The following is a 17,864-nucleotide window of genomic DNA, read 5'->3' as shown; positions in this document are numbered from 1 at the left end:
TCGTCAGATTGACAGTACTCTAGCCCAATAATGTTGGGGGATCCAGTGGGGGCGGCAGTCATATTTCAGGGTGACCGTGCCACTCTTTATCACGACCCTGCTAAAAGTGCCAGTACATGCACTCATTGGCGCCCCTTCAGCTGGTGGCGCCCTAGCCGACCGCCTAACTCACCTGTGCCTAGAAACGGCTCTGGTGATGATGATGATGATGATGAACAAATGATCAAAACCCAGTGGAGCCAGGCTCAGGAATCCCTCCAAATGAGTTTGTCATGCTTCAATAGCGCCATCTACAGGCCACGATATTATTACAGCTACAGATCAGTTTTGTGGCATTAAAATAGTTATTGGAGAGTGAGTGTGTGTGTGTGTGTGTGTGTGTGTGTGAGTGAGTGTGTGTAATTGCAAGCTTAATGTCACTATTAAAATTGTTCGTTTTTCATATCAGATGTTTCTCAGGTTTATGACACGTTCTATTGTAAAAATGACCTTAATAAGTAGTTGTTTGAATAATGATTATGTACAAGTGTATGTTTTTTTTAAAAATAAGCAATTTGTTATTTGTAACTCTAAGGGACATTTCTGCAAAATAAGTACAACAAACGTATATCGTTCAGGTGATTCATGATAGATAGATACGGATGGATGGATTAAACGAAATTTAACAATTATTTAGTTTTCACAGTCTGAAGGGTTACAGTAACATGAAATTAACATTTAACATGAACTTTTAATTAATTAAATGGGTTTAAGCTCAACATTGGATGTGTGATATGTACTTAATTTAGGGTTGGGTCTATATACGTGTCATATGTATTTATCTGGGTTTGCAATTTTATCTCTTTTTTTTTTAAATCCTCGCCTATTTTTGAGCGGAATAATAGTTTTTGATCAGGCACCTTTGGGGACGCCATCTTCGGGGGTCCTAATATTGAAAACTATCGAGCGCCGTCGTTTACTGACTAAACTTATGAATATTAACTGAAGCGCATGAGGTAAGACTGACATTTACTTCAAAACACGACTGTATTCACGTGACTGAATGAAAATCTCTTTGTTTCTGTCATTTCCGTCTGTTTGCGGCATAATCGTGTTGATATCCGACATGAGCGGCCGCGAACAGCTAACGGCTAATGCTAATTCATAAACATTCCGTTAAAACATGAGATCGCTTCATTAAAAGATCGAGTTTCTGTTATGTATGAGCTGTTTATTATAAAGTGAGATTATATTGAGTGACATACGATGTTTATCTGGTGTATTTAGTCGTCTTTTGTTAATACAGCTGTTGCTGATTGTTAATGTGGCCGATTTGCTTATTAATTAGTTTCTTTGGTAATTCAGAGACTTTGTTAGGTTATATAACGGCATACAAAGTGTTTCGACCCGGAATGTGTCAGAATTTGAGCCCACAGGTGTATCTGATCAGCTGTAGACCTGCAAAGTCTAGTGTTAATGATTTACTAATTAATCAGACACACCTGAGCGTGATTGACAGCTGTGTTTGAGGAGGCGTGGCATGTGCTGAGACCACGTGACCTGGACTACCTCAGTATTGTTTGCGGCATAATCGTGTTGATATCCGACATGAGCGGCCGCGAACAGCTAACGGCTAATGCTAATTCATAAACATTCCGTTAAAACATGAGATCGCTTCATTAAAAGATCGAGTTTCTGTTATGTATGAGCTGTTTATTATAAAGTGAGATTATATTGAGTGACATACAATGTTTATCTAGTGTATTTAGTCGTCTTTTGTTAATACAGCTGTTGCTGATTGTTAATGTGGCCGATTTGCTTATTAATTAGTTTCTTTGGTAATTGAGAGACTTTGTTAGGTCATATAACGGCATACAAAGTGTTTCGATGTGTCAGAATTTGAGCCCACATGTGTATCTGATCAGCTGTAGTCCTGCAAAGTCTAGTGTTAATGATTTACTAATTAATCAGACACACCTGAGCGTGATTGACAGCTGTGTTTGAGGAGGCGTGGCATGTGCTGAGACCACGTGACCTGGACTACCTCAGTATTTCTGCACGATATATCGTCTGCGATAATATCGCAGGGCTCTACGCTTACTTTTCTTTTTAGGTGACCTAAAACATTTAGGAGCACCTTCTAAACAATTATCCAAAATGTTGTCAAAAAGTAGCCTTCCCATTACCAGGTGATATTTAAAGTAGTAGTAAATTAAAACGACAGAACAAGAAGAATAAGAAATATAAGTTGCCAATCAAATTAAATCAGTATTAACAAAATTAATCTGTCGAGGTGGCACAGAAGAACACAAAAGTGGCTTGGTGTACTTTCAGACATTTAATGAGGCTCAGAAGTGCAATTAAATCCATAAATTCATGATGATATTAATGTTTTAAATATAGAAATATCAAATGATTTAAATAACTGAAACGATACTTTTATAATGAAACAAACTGCCAGCAGGTGGCGGTAAGTCACTGATTTGTATCACTGATTCATTCATTCAATTGATTCATTCGAACGGCTGATTCATTCAGGAATGAATGTGAGTCTAGTGAGTCATGAATCACTGACTCACTAGATTCGTTTAAAAAAAAAAACGTTCATTCATAAACGAAACACCGCTGTGTTTGAATGGAGATGCGCAGCGATTTTTTTCATGTTTTAAATCATTTCAAATATCAGTATTCAACGTTTTATGTTTAATATATCAAAACATTATTTATGCATTTGTAATTGCAGGTTAAATGCATTCATGTCTTGCATTAAACAAAATACGTGTGTAAACACGTCTAAATGCCACGTCAGATGCAGCTTCTGTGTTGATTTAATTTGCTCGGTAATAGCCCGAATGTCTTATTATTCTAATTCCCTGATTAAATGTAAGAATTTGACTCAAAAGATAATGGACACTTTTAGAAAAAATGGCTTTATGAAGGTAAAAATGCCCATAAAATGCAAAAATCAGTTTAAACTTATTGGAAAAGATTCATTTCTATCAGTATGAACTGACCACCACACAGAATATGAAGAATATTAAAAACATCAGGAGTCAGCTGTCTTCGGCCGTCCTTAAGATACCAGCACATTAACACACTCAGCAAAATATCGTCTAATTATCGTTATCGATAAAATCCCAGAAAATATCGAGATATAATTTTTTGTCAATATCGCACACCCCTATTCTGCATTATATGCAGATTTTCTGTGTGTATGAAATAAACAAATCAAATAAACACTGCTTGGCCAAAATGTGCAATATACAACCAGAGCAGACTGGGATAAAATATGCAGTAGTAGCAGGACAGATTATCCTGTGACTGGCATTATATAATAACTAAATAAATTTGATCTAATAATAGCTTTCAATGCAAAATTAGATTAGAAGTACAAAACTTATTAAAAAGTACACTGTATACAGTATATATATTGGTACAGTATTCATTGGTACACATTGTTCAATGCAATGCAACATTTTATTAAAATTTGACTGCTTTATTTATATATGTATATAAACAGTATGCTCTTACATATACAGTATACTATTTTTCAGTGCAAAATTTGTTAAAAATGCAAAATATTTTTTAAACAGCATGTCATATGCAAAATTTGATTACAAGTGCAAAATATTAAAACAATTTGTATACAGTATAATATTTTTCCATGCAAAATATTGCTTCAAAAAGTGCTTAACAAAATATAAAAAAAATTTAACAATTTATTTTTTAAAACAAAGCCATGTGCAAAATAATAATAATAAAGTATGCTGCATACAGTATCATTTTTCAGTGCAATTTAAAAAAAAATTAGATGCCATGTGTAAAATTTTATTTAAAAAAGCAATTTAAAAAACTCATCATTGAATTAAAAGTGCAATATTAAACAAAAAATGCCATATACAGTATAATAATTTATAATGCAAAATTTTATTTAAAAATGCAAAATATTTGAAAAAACAGTATGCTATATACAGTGTAATATGTTTCAATACAAATAATTTTTAAATCCATGCTAAATAATTCTTTTAACCATGTGCCATATGCAAAATTTAAAATATTGTCGTATACATTATATTTTTCAAAGCAAATTTTGATTAAAAATGCAAAATAGTTTTAAAAAACGTTATACAGTGCAGTATCCCAAACACATCCCTTGACTTTCTATGTTTGCAATTATTATCAGATACGGTTTCATCTGTACTATTATTGTTCTGTAATGTTTTGCAGTAGCAGTATGCCTGCTGAACGTAAGAAGTCCGTCAACATGGAGGAGAGAGAGATGGGCTCCTTCAGCAACAAGGACAGAGACGCAGACAGACAGGCCGCCGCGTCCCGCGACAAGAGCAAAGACGAGACCAAGATGAGCGCGAAGAAGGACGGAGGCAAGACGGCGGAAGATAAGAAGAGACGGGCTGAGGAGGACAAGAGGAAGAGGGAGGAGAAGGAGCGGAAGAAGAAAGAGGAGGAGAAGCAGAGGGCAGAGGAGGAGCAGAAGAAGAAAGAGGAGGAGGAGAAGAGACAGCAGGAGGAGCAGGAGAAGAAGCTTCTGGAGGAGGAAGCCAAACGACAGAAAGAGGAAGAGGCTGCACAGATCAAGTAAGAAGACTCGGCAATATAGCACACATTTCTCTATATTTTTTCCAAAATGTTTTGATATATATCATAGCTTTTTTTTTTTTACCCCCAATAAGAAAGACAAAGCAGCTATTGTTTCAAAGTACATTTATTTTTGCTTTTTACTAAAGGCACACAAAAGGAACATTGATATTTATTTAAAGGTCATATTTATTTAAAATTATATTCACATATTTACCAACATAAAAATATGAAAATTACACAAAACCTCGATTGTTGCAACAAGAAACCAAGTTTTCCAATGAAACATTCTGATTAAAGCTCCTATTATATTTTATTTTTGTTATATTTATATATTTGTGTATTTTTTATTTACATTTTTTAAAACCATAAAAAAAATAACTAATACTTTAATTGAAATAAAATAAAAAATGTAGTTTAATTTCTCATTTTCATTTAATTTAACTTGTAGTGAAATAACTAAACCTAAAACTGAAATAAAAAGTAATAAATGCTATATAGGCATATTAAAAAAACCTAATAAAAATGACAAAAGCAAAAAAATACTAACACTTTAACAAAATTACAATAAAACTGAAAATATACAAATAAAACTAATTTCATCAAAATGTGCGGTTTTGCTTTGTTATCGTTAACTAAAACCAAAGCCATATAAAACATATTTTATTACTTGAAATAAAATATATATTAACTGAAATGAAATAAAATTAAATATTTAAAAACGTCAAATTCATCTAGTTCCAAAGAAAAAAAAATGTACATTTTCTGTGATGTACTAAAATAACAAAAACTAAAATATGAAATAGGAAAATATTAAAACTAAGTAGATATGTTGATAAAACAAAAACTGATAAAAATGACAAAAACACAATTTTAAAACTTCAACAAAAATTAAAATAAAAGCAGATAAATAAAAATAATTTATATTATTGATAAAAGATATAATAGTATCATTAGTGGTCGACCGATATATCGGCCGATATTTGGCATTTTTGCAAATATCGGCATCGGCCAATAAGTTTTTCGGCAAGTTTACGGCAGCGCCTGAACACACAGAGCTCACATTCTCCCTCTTGTTCGCCGTCGTCGTTAACAGTTCTGTCCACGGACAAGTCTATCTAATAATCAGATAGAACTGTTAAACAAAGGAATTAAAATGTATACAAAAAAGTATTATAACGATTGCTTATATGTTGTTAGTAATAGAAAGGCAAACATTATAATACTTTCTCGTTTGCCTTCAGCATTCAGCAAATACGCATTTATGTCATTTAAACAAATCTATGAATGACTAATGAACATCTAATTTCAAAAACCTTGCAAACGAATCCAGTTGTGAGATCTTGTGAAGTGCACTTAAGTGGATTCACTATTGTGACATATCCAAGTGAAACATGGATTAAAGCAGAGATTTTGTAGCAATGTGGAGGGGACATTAACGATTTTTTGATGTGCAAGTAGGATGTGTAAGTATAAATCATTTATAATACACAATATTCCTGCAAAATTATTGCAATTGCACAAAAAAAATAAGAGGAGACAATTTAGGAACTTGCAATTTTCATTAAAAAAAACAGCTCATAAAAGTTGTTTATTCACAATGTTGTCTCAAGAGTGTATAATCAATGTATAATCTATTTAGCAGTTTGGCTTTTCAGAGCTAGACAGGAAGAATAATCTGCAGCAGTGAAAACAGATTCTGGGATTCAATGTACTCATAAAAATCACAGCTATAAGGGGCCACTGACCCAGTCTCAAGGGCACAATGTTCACTTCCACGCTCCCTTACCTCTCTCGCTCAATTTTCTCCTGATTATATGCATCTACACTGCTCCCATAGCAATACTTACTCCAAGCAATCCATGCCTGGAAAGCTACAATGCCTTCCGTAATAATGTGAAACAATAACTTAAAAGGATTACTGCACTATTATATGAACAGGCTCTGATTCAGCAAACATGCATTGCCTACCAAACTTCCCAAAATATACAATATCCTGATCTGCCATAGATCCAGAAGAGAATTTCATATTTGTTTCATAACTAACCCATTTTAAAAGCATCAGAATGAGATGAGAATGCACTAATGGTGGCATTTTAAGCAATGACTCATCTGTCTGTGACTCTTTTTTTCCTGGCATGCATTTAAATTCCAGGCAACGGTGCATTATGTGGGATAATACAATAGACTGTGCCTGATAAATCAACCATTTCTTAAAAGTGTGTCATCAGCATCTTCAATCTTCAACTGTATGGCAATCTGAACTGTTTTTTTTAAAGAAAGTTGAAGAGTGGTTGTTCTGTGTCTTTTGCCATAGAAGTGTCAATGTATGCACCTTCGATAATCAGAAATAAGCTTAATGTGATTTAATCAAAAACAAGTGGCAGCTGAATCAACACACATACCATACATACATACAGTATGTGTGCTTTTATATATACACAGTTGTGTATACATTACAAATAAGTAACTTAAACAGAAGTGCTGAATAGGGGTTGAATAATTATGATATAACTATCATATATATGATATAAGGATGATGTGATATTTACAAATATTACATTATATACTGATATTATTACTTTCAACATGGCACTAAACTGCAATAAAAAAAACACTTCAGAAAAGGGGTTGAATCATTAATTGCTATTTATTTCACTTTTTTTTATATTACTCAGCAATGCTTATTTGTTAGGTCTGTTGCTTGAGGATCAACAAAGGATGTTGATTCAGGAACATGTACCACATGAATGAAACACAGTGCTGGTCAATACCTTCTGAAAAAAAAATTCACATTTATAGGCAAAAAACACCAACACCACACACTTGCTACCCCCTAATTGCTATCGTGTACTCTTCAAATCACCAGACAGCACAGCATTTACAGCAGCCTACAGTCAGACAGATGAGAAAGAGTGAGTGAGTGCTGAAGAGAGACACAAACAATGAAGACGGGGAGCGTTAGACACACAAAACAAGAAAGCAGAGAGAAAAAGGAGGACAGCAGAACAGAGGAGATTACAGCAAGCAGCATGAGAATGGTGATGGGAGCTGCTCAGGCATGAGGTGGGGGAGCCATGTTAATATATTCAGTCTGATTCTCTATTCCATTTTAATTGCCAAAGCTAGGCAGCAGCATATGCAGAAATGATGTGTGAGTGGAGCAATCCCAGTCAGTCATACAACACAGACTGAGCCCCTGAGTGACACCGTGTTAACATGTGATTGACTGTGTGTGTGTTCTTCCACAATGTTTAATATCTGCCAGTGCTACTGAATAGGATCATACCACAATTTAAAGAAATCAACATATGGTGGCACTTGAGTATCCAAGCCAAAAGAAAGTCAAAGTCTGAGGTGTGACAATATTCCCTCAACAATATCTCCTCTAATTTTTGATGACCCATTTCTATATGTAAGTTTATCATATTATGTGTATACACACACTTTTTAATTTTAACATAATATGATTGAAAACATGACTGATATATTCAGCTTTCTCTCTAACCCCGTGTAAAGGTTTAGTAGAAAATGATACAAATAATTAAGTATCTTAATTTATTTTTTATTTTTTTATAAATAAATAAAAGTTAACAACTGCAAATGGCTACACATTTACTATATAAACTATAAATAATAATATTAATAAACTATATTGATAATACTACAATAATAATATAGATAAAATATATTAAATATATAATTACTCTATTAATAATAACAGAAACATTTTAATTTTAATGTCATATACTGATTGAACACATTACTGATATTTTATATATTATAAAGTTAAGAATAGAAAATGGAACAAATCATTTGAAATAAAAAATAAATAAGAAAATGTATTATAATTAAATATTTAAGGAGTATATATAGATGTTAAATTATTCTTATAAACAGTTACAAATTTAATGTATAAATAATCATTTTTATAATAATATCTCTATTTATTTGACATCAATAGAAGTGTTCATATTAAAACAATATCTAGAGATATTATCCATACATACAGAATCTACAGCTAGAAAGAATGACAGATAGATAGAACAATAGCTAGAAAGAATGACAGAACGATAAAACAATAGCAAGAAAAAAAATGACAGAACAATAGCTCGAAAGATGACAGATAGATAGAACAACAAACGGACAGACAGAAAGACGTATGGACATACAAAGTAGTGTTCCATAATCATATCATCAGCCTGTGAGATCATCGATACACGATATTATCATGCTAATTTATTTAATTATTTACTTAGTTTCATAGACAGAAAGTGAACCAACTCCAGGGTATGCTAATAGCAGCCTAATGTTACTGTAATCTATTAACTACACATTATATATATTTTAGTCAAGTAGCATATGGATGTCATTTCATAAAATATATTTTTATATGACTGAATTTGTATTTAACATGATAACAATTTAATAGAAACATTGCAAGTTGCCACAAAACCAGCCACCCACAGAGGCAGCTGCCAATCCGACAGATGCGTGAACTAACCGATGCAACCCATGGTCTCCTTCTATTCAAAAATTCTGTTATTTCTACCCCAAATGCAGTGACTATGCCCTGCTACCAGCGGGAGCCAAACGATACACACAATCGGTCAATATTCACCATTAACCAAACGTTTTTCACCTGCCTTAAGAGTTCTGACTTTTTGACTCTGACTTTTTATATTTTATTAATCTCTTTTACTCTATAATGGAGCATGCAGCACTTAAGCATCATGCCTGCCACAACATCTCTCACTGTTTACACGCGTTTACATTTTTGCCACTGTAATTTATATTTTATTCTCTTTTAATCCATAATGGAGCATGCATGACCGAAGCGTTGTGCCTGCCACAACTTAAGAGTCATGCCTGCCTCAATATCGCTCACTGTTCACACTCCGATTGATGCAAGTAAAGCAAACAGACCGTGCAATTCTACTTATTTGCCTATTTCCCATCTTACCTTAGGTTTTATTCCTCTATTTTAATCCATAATGGAGAGCGCAGCACCGAAGCGTCTCACCTGCCACAACTTTAGTGGTGACAGGGCCAAGTGGCAGCTGCCTCTAGTTGTGACGGGTCGAGTGGCAGGCACGATGATTAGGTGCTGCACGCACCATTATGGATTAAAAGAGAGGAATAAAACATAAGGTTAGAAAGACAGAGTTATTTAAAGGTGCCAAAGAATAGGAGACCAGGGTTGCGCTGTCGGTTAGTTCACACGCATCTACCAGATTGGCAGCTGCCTCCGCGGGTGGCCGGTTTTGTGGCAGCTGCCTTCAGTTGAGGCAGGTTTTCGTGGCAGCTTCCCCTGCCATGCAAAGACTCCCTCTCCACAAATGTTTGGGTCTGATTTCAGTGCTGAATATTTTCCCAGTCTGTGGAGGAAGAACATCAGAAGAGCACAGTTGAGCCCCTGTGCAGATTAACGGAAGCACTGTCGCTCACCATCTTATCTCTGGTCATAAGTGTGTGCAGGTGTCGGGTCCAAGCAGCCTGTTTAAACAGCATCATTACACACCGCTGTTGACAAAGCGCTTGAGCCAATCAGCCTATGGTTACCTGCTGCTAAGGAAACACACCTGGAAGGGGATGCTGGCACGGATCAAGTCTCTGTCATCACATAGAGGGCTCTCAAGGGCCCCCTAGGAGCGGTTGTTTTTTATCTTCTCCATTCAGAGCCAAATCAGAAAGGACAGAAGCTTTACACATCAATACCACAACAAATCCGAACATCTAAAATCACGTTGACAGTAAACAGCACTCCATAATCTGATGCAACTCTATACAAAGGAAAAAGGTCACAAGACCAAACCCACAGAGGAATGAAATCCCCCCCAGGAGAGAGAGCAATGGGTTCGTGTGGGTAGTCCACATAACCTCACGTCAATCAGTTTCTTTCCTCCTACACCATTACACTCAAATTCCTTCTTGACCTTTAATTACCAAGTGTTCTCTCCAGCTAACTTTCACCCTTAAAACTTTTGGCACCTCGAACATAATGATCTATACCATTAGTTGGCAGTCCATTAAAAAAAATCAATACACTTGCAGAAAACTCACTACAACAATGCACTAATGTCTCGGCCCGTTCTCCTGTTAGATGAGAAAGGTTCATCCACCTCATTCATCTTGCTTCTCTCTCTCAGTGTCTTTTTCTCACTCTCTCCTGCACCGCCATCACTCTGTCTTCCCAAGCCCCCTAATGCCCTTGTCCAATCTCTTCCCTGCAAAAATGGACCAATACAAATGAGCAGCTGCAATTTAGCAACAACCCAAAGTAATTAGAAACCCATTACCAGGGTCACCCAGAGACAGTGCACCCACACACACACACCAACACAAAGATCATGCACTCTCTCTCTCTCACACACACACACACACACACACACGCACACAGAAAACAAGAATGAATGCAGAATGAGCGTGAAAAGTCACGGCATAACTGCACAGCTGTGAGGCGTGGAAGGAGGCAGTGAGTGAAGAATTGAAGCACTCAATCAACTCTTCGCCATGCACTTGCTGGCTTCTGCATAATCAAGGAGAAATGGGGAGAGTAGTCTTGCGTAGCCAGAATTTTGAGCATCAGCATCAAGTCTGGTCCACGCAGAAACTTGTTCTAGTCAAAGGGTCAGGCTCATTTTAATTTAATTTAAAAAAATCTATTTATTTTAATGTAATTAAATTTTTCATATCAGCTATTTATTAATTTGCACCAGTGTTTGTATAGTTAACTAAAACTCTTACAAAATTTTGAAATAACGCAGAAATAAAAATATATATAAATATTTTAAAAATGTATTAATTAATTAGGCATATTAACATATTAAAAAAACCTAATAAAAATGACAAAAGCAAAAAAATACTAACACTTTAACAAAATTACAATAAATATACAAATATACAAATATAACTAATTTCATCAAAATGTGCGGTTTTGCTTTGTTATCGTTAACTAAAACCAAAGCCATATAAAACATATTTTATTACTTGAAATAAAATATATATTAACTGAAATGAAATAAAATTAAATATTTAAAAACGTCAAATTCATCTAGTTCCAAAGAAAAAAAAATGTACATTTTCTGTGATGTACTAAAATAACAAAAACTAAAATATGAAATAGGAAAATATTAAAACTAAGTAGATATGTTGATAAAACAAAAACTGATAAAAATGACAAAAACACAATTTTAAAACTTCAACAAAAATTAAAATAAAAGCAGATAAATAAAAATAATTTATATTATTGATAAAAGATATAATAGTATCATTAGTGGTCGACCGATATATCGGCCGATATTTGGCATTTTTGCAAATATCGGCATCGGCCAATAAGTTTTTCGGCAAGTTTACGGCAGCGCCTGAACACACAGAGCTCACATTCTCCCTCTTGTTCGCCGTCGTCGTTAACAGTTCTGTCCACGGACAAGTCTATCTAATAATCAGATAGAACTGTTAAACAAAGGAATTAAAATGTATACAAAAAAGTATTATAACGATTGCTTATATGTTGTTAGTAATAGAAAGGCAAACATTATAATACTTTCTCGTTTGCCTTCAGCATTCAGCAAATACGCATTTATGTCATTTAAACAAATCTATGAATGACTAATGAACATCTAATTTCAAAAACCTTGCAAACGAATCCAGTTGTGAGATCTTGTGAAGTGTGCATGTTAAAACTAAGTAGATATGTTGATAAAACAAAAACTGATAAAAATGACAAAAACACAATTTTAAAACTTCAACAAAAATTAAAATAAAAGCAGATAAATAAAAATAATTTATATTATTGATAAAAGATATAATAGTATCATTAGTGGTCGACCGATATATCGGCCGATATTTGGCATTTTTGCAAATATCGGCATCGGCCAATAAGTTTTTCGGCAAGTTTACGGCAGCGCCTGAACACACAGAGCTCACATTCTCCCTCTTGTTCGCCGTCGTCGTTAACAGTTCTGTCCACGGACAAGTCTATCTAATAATCAGATAGAACTGTTAAACAAAGGAATTAAAATGTATACAAAAAAGTATTATAACGATTGCTTATATGTTGTTAGTAATAGAAAGGCAAACATTATAATACTTTCTCGTTTGCCTTCAGCATTCAGCAAATACGCATTTATGTCATTTAAACAAATCTATGAATGACTAATGAACATCTAATTTCAAAAACCTTGCAAACGAATCCAGTTGTGAGATCTTGTGAAGTGTGCATGTGTATCCTGCATGATCGCGTGTTCTCTGCGTGACGGTCGGTCCGTGAGAATTGAATGCGGTCAGGAGGAGAGTTCAGCTTCATTGAGAAGCGCGATCGACAAACTTTAAACTCGTGATTTCAAATTATGCTGCGCTTCATGCTTTTGCCCACTGCCATATTCATGTCATTTCCACTGTGTGCTGTATGTAAAACAAGTGTTACCTTGGCTTTATTTGAAAAAATGTGATTCCTAATGCACACAAACTTTTTTTAATAAATTTTCAAATTTCTTAAATGTTAAATAAAATGATATCGGCTTTATATCGGCCACCCTGCTTTCCAAGATATCGGCATGTATGTAAAATGAGTGTTACCTTGGCTTTATTTGAAAAAATGTGATTCCCAATGCACATAAACCTCCCAGAATACTGAGTGCCCTGTTGGCTACAGTGCTTACTTCCTTTTTAATTATATTTTTATTAAATATTTGTTTATTTGTGAAAAATACTTTGTCATTTAAAGTATAAGTATGTTTATTTTACACATTTATTTTTTAGTCCATTTTCAAATGATTTCAAATGTCTTGAATATTAAATGAAATAAAATTAAATTAGATTTGCCATTGGCCACCCTGCTTTCCAAGATATCGGCATCGGCTGTCAAAAAGCCAATATCGGTCGACCACTAGTGATCATTGGTACTGAAATAACACTGATGCTTTGTAATCACAGTTTGTTGTTCGTGTCTCATCAGGGAGAAAGAGGAGGCGGAACAGCTCCAGCAGGAGGCGTGGGAGCGACACCACGGCAGAAAGGAGCTGCGCGTGAAGAACCAGCACGCGCCGGAGACGCGTCCCGAGGAGGCCTTCTTCAGCCGCCTGGACTCCAGCCTGAAGAAGAACACGGCGTTCGTCAAGAAGCTCCGCACGCTCACGGAGCAGCAGCGTGGCTCGCTGTCGCAGGACTTCGACTCGCTCAACCTCAGCAAGTACATCGGCGAAGCCGTGAGCTCCATGGTGGAGGCCAAGCTGAAGATCTCGGACGTGGGCTGCGCCGTGCATCTCTGCTCCCTCTTCCACCAGCGCTACACCGATTTCGCACCGCATCTCCTCGCCGCCTGGAAGAGACACTTCGAGGCCAGGAAGGAGGAGAAGACGCCAAACGTGAGCAAACTACGAACCGACCTGCGCTTCATCGCCGAGCTCACCATCGTGGGTCTGTTCACGGATAAAGAAGGGCTGTCGCTCATCTACGAGCAGCTGAAGAACATCATCGGCGCCGACCGAGAGACGCACACTCACGTTTCCGTCATCATCAGCTTCTGCAAGCACTGCGGAGACGATATCGCCGGGCTGGTGCCGCGGAAGGTCAAGAACGCGGTGGAGAAGTTCAGCTCGTCCTTCCCTCCCAGTCAGATCATTAATGCGGAGAAACAGCAGCCGTTCCAAAACCTGCTGAGAGAATATTTCACCTCTCTCACCAAACACCTGAAGAAAGACCACCGAGAGCTGCAGAACATCGAGAGGCAGAACAGGTCAGTTCGACCCTTTTCACATTGTGTAAATGGAAGATTTTTGCTAAATGTTAATAATGTTGATAACTGTGGAAATGCATCATAACGGTCTGTAAAGGGGGTCCATTGGGAATTGTTTGGAATCTCATGATTCAATTATTGATGCCACAAAATTTCAATTCTGATATACTGAAATTACTTTCTAGAGATCAAAATTTCTGGAGGTTTTTGTTCTGCATCTTTCATAGAGTTTAATGTGAGTCTCTAAGCATGTATGCATCATTTATTATGTCTAATTCATGCATTTAATCAATTAATTCATTTAGAATAATATGACACAATCTGACTGTCAAATATAAAAAAAGTAATAAATAAATAAATAACTTATTTCAGCTAGTTGCCAAGGCAACATTTCAATTTTTTTTGTTTATATACGAAAATAACTAAAATTGAAATAAAAAATAAAAATGTAGACATGTTATATAAAAATGACAAAAACACCCTAGAAAATTAGTAAAACTTTTACTATAATGAAAATAGAAATTAAAAACTGCTTCAAAATATTAATAAAAACTATAATAAAATTAAACTAATAAAAATGACTTAAAACTTTAAAATGAAAACAGAAAATATGAAATTTCCAAATATAAATAAAAACTATAATAAAACTACAAAAACACCCAACAAAAATACTAAAACTGTAGGTGAAATGAAAATAAAAATATAAACTACCTCAAAATATGAATAAAACCTGTAATAAAATTAAACTAATAAAAATGACGAAAACTTTAAAATGGAAATGAAAACAAAAAAAAAATATGAAAAATAAAAACTCATTCAAAATAGTAATAAAACTATAATAAAATAAAACATAAACATTTTTAAAACACCAAACATAATGACTAAACCTTTAAAATGGAAATGAAAACAGAAAATATGAAAATAAATCTATTTCAAAATACTAATAAAAACTATAATAAAATAAATTAAATAATAAATGAAGCTCAGAATTGGCGTAACTGCATTTACTTAAATTACAGTTGCATACATAATGTTACTATTTTAAAAATAACATTTTAAATATTGCAGTGTAATGTTACTTTAAATATGAAACTAAAACCTCCAGGAGGTGGTGTTAAAGATGTTAAAGGGGTAGAAAAGGGTGAGTAATTAATGACAGAATTTTCGGTTTTGGGTGAACTATCCCTTTAATGAGAGTCACTGAATCATTAACTCAGTCTTTCTTTCAGTACAGCTGATCCCTTCAGGAAGTCATTGAATTACTCACTCAACCCGTTCAAAAATGCAGATTCAGAAACAGTGCTGTGTGTTGCTCTGAGACGTGCTTCTGCGTTTGAATGGTGATAATAATAAAGTTTTGTGTCTCTGTGCAGGCGTATCCTGCACTCTAAAGGAGAGCTCAGCGAGGACAGACATAAGCAGTACGAGGAGTTCGCCACCTCCTATCAGAAGCTGCTGGCGAACACGCAAACGCTGGCCGATCTGCTGGACGAGAACATGCCTGAACTTCCTCTGGACAAATCCATCCAGGAAGGTGCGACCGCTGGCACGGCTTCATCTGTGTGAGATCTCGTCTCGGCATGCGCGTGATTTGTTGTTATTTGTGTGGCAGAACACGGTCCGGGCATCGATATCTTTACGCCGGGGAAACCGGGAGAGTACGATCTGGACGGAGGGATCTGGGAGGATGAGGACGCGCGTAACTTCTACGAGAACATGGTGGATCTGAAGGCGTTTGTTCCTGCTATCCTCTTCAAGGACAACGAGAAGAGCAGCCAGACCAGCAAAGGTACTGAATGCTTTAGAAGCATCCTATTATAGTATTTGAAGAGTTCATTTGCAAAAACCGATAACTCCGATCACGTTTTTTTTTTATTGCGCATTCCAAGTAATATCAGTTTAACTGCAGGTGGGTTATTTTGATTAAGTAATAATAACTTAAACAAATACAGGTCATTTACAAAATTAAAGTTCATTGAAAGTATGTTTTTTTACATATTAAAAGTTTGTTTATAGCAAAAGCAGATAACTCTACATTCCATCTTTTAGAGTTTAAAAAACACTAATCTTTATAATCTCCTCAGATGACAGTGTAGACGCCTGACAAACGTTGTTGTTGTTGTTGTTGTTGTTGTGATCATAAACTGTATGGATGTGATTACACGCAACACACAGAGCTTTTCCCTCAACATTGTAAGGCGCTGCTTTTGCAAGCGTCCGTGAAAACCTTTCAGCTTTTATTTTCCTTTTTCAGCCTGAAGAAGATATCACAGGTTCATCAAGTTCGTCGAGATGATCCTCGATCACTTTTAGTCAGCTTTGACGAAACTCGTCTCAGCTAGCGTGTCTTTTCACAGTGAACGTAGCCTTGTCACCTGACCTGAATACAGCGCGCTGATTCGCTGAAATGCACTCATCGGCTTCTGCTCAAAAACAACAAGGCGCTTGTCGGCTTCTGCAGTGAAACGTGAACTCACGATGCCTTGAAAGTGGACAAAACCGGCTTTTTTGGCAAAACGTGTTTAGGGTTCAGATCGTGCAATATGCAGAGAATAATGCACGGCAATCAGCTCTTTTTTTTTTTTTAAAGTGGCGTTTATCGGTTTTTGCAAATGAACTCTTCATTTATTAATATTTAGAATTAGCTTTTTTTGTGTATTTTCCTCTTTAGTAGTTTTATTTTTTTTTTATCTATTTAGCTTTTATTTATTTTTTACAGTTTTAGCTATTTTAGTAGCAGTGTTGTTTTAATATAATTTGGATATGTATTCTAGTTTTTATTAATATTTTAAATCAGTTTTTATTCATACGTTTTCCACCTTACATTTAGATAAAGTTTTAGTAATTTTGTTGTTTATTGGTTTTATATGATTAGTTTTCATTAATATTTTAAATGAGTTTTTATTTTTCCATTTTAATTTTAGTTCAAGTTTTAGTAATTTCATTGTTTGTTTTTGACATTTTTATTAGTTTTATATTATTAATTTTTATTAGGGATGCACCGATACTGGTATCGGTATCGGGCCCAATACTGAGCTCCTGTACTCGTACTCGTTAAAATGCCCCGATACCAAACGCCGATACCACATAGCATGTGATTGAGCGCGCAGCGGCGCAGATGCGCAAGCTTGTCGAGTGAATATATCTTTCTCACAGACATCACTGGAAAGTTTGTAGTTCGGTCGGATATGTCAAAAACAAGTAAGTAAAACAATGCACAAGTTACTTAACAGTAGAGAGAGAGAGCACAATTCTGTTGTGTGATCTTTGATGTTCACTCACTTAGCGCACACATCATTTGGATTAAAACTAAATCGTAAAAATAAGACCATTCATAAGGGCATTCACTATAAACAATTTATTTTCAACCTTAGGCATACACGACTTTCTGGCGAAAGTGAATCTAGCAGCTTGTGTGAAAGCTGTACTATTCTGCACCAGTACAAATACATGCACGCGTCGCGCGTGTTTTGCTTGCTTGAGTGTTTCTGCGTTATATGAGTGGCTTTGGAATATAAATCGCAGCACGTTTCAGATGAAAAAACGCGAC

The 17,864-nt window shown here is 35.3% G+C and overlaps 1 protein-coding gene across 1 annotated transcript in view; it reads left to right on the top strand.

Moving 5' to 3' along the window:
- Window positions 1-883: 883 nt before the first annotated feature.
- LOC107568704 (regulator of nonsense transcripts 2-like) overlaps window positions 884-17,864 on the top strand; it is a 33,600-nt gene continuing 16,619 nt past the window's right edge. Inside the window, exons 1-5 of the mRNA XM_016254681.1 lie at window positions 884-995; window positions 4,207-4,575; window positions 13,535-14,314; window positions 15,688-15,848; window positions 15,927-16,103. Coding sequence (XP_016110167.1) covers window positions 991-995; window positions 4,207-4,575; window positions 13,535-14,314; window positions 15,688-15,848; window positions 15,927-16,103 — 1,492 coding nt within the window. The 5' untranslated portion in view covers window positions 884-990. The remainder of the gene's footprint in view (window positions 996-4,206; window positions 4,576-13,534; window positions 14,315-15,687; window positions 15,849-15,926; window positions 16,104-17,864) is intronic.

Source organism: Sinocyclocheilus grahami, unplaced genomic scaffold (assembly GCF_001515645.1).
Source record: "Sinocyclocheilus grahami isolate Dianchi unplaced genomic scaffold, SAMN03320097.WGS_v1.1 scaffold1275.1, whole genome shotgun sequence".
NCBI lineage: Eukaryota > Metazoa > Chordata > Actinopteri > Cypriniformes > Cyprinidae > Sinocyclocheilus > Sinocyclocheilus grahami.
The sequence above is the reverse complement of the archived record's forward strand: the minus strand, read 5'-3'. Positions and strand labels throughout refer to the sequence as shown.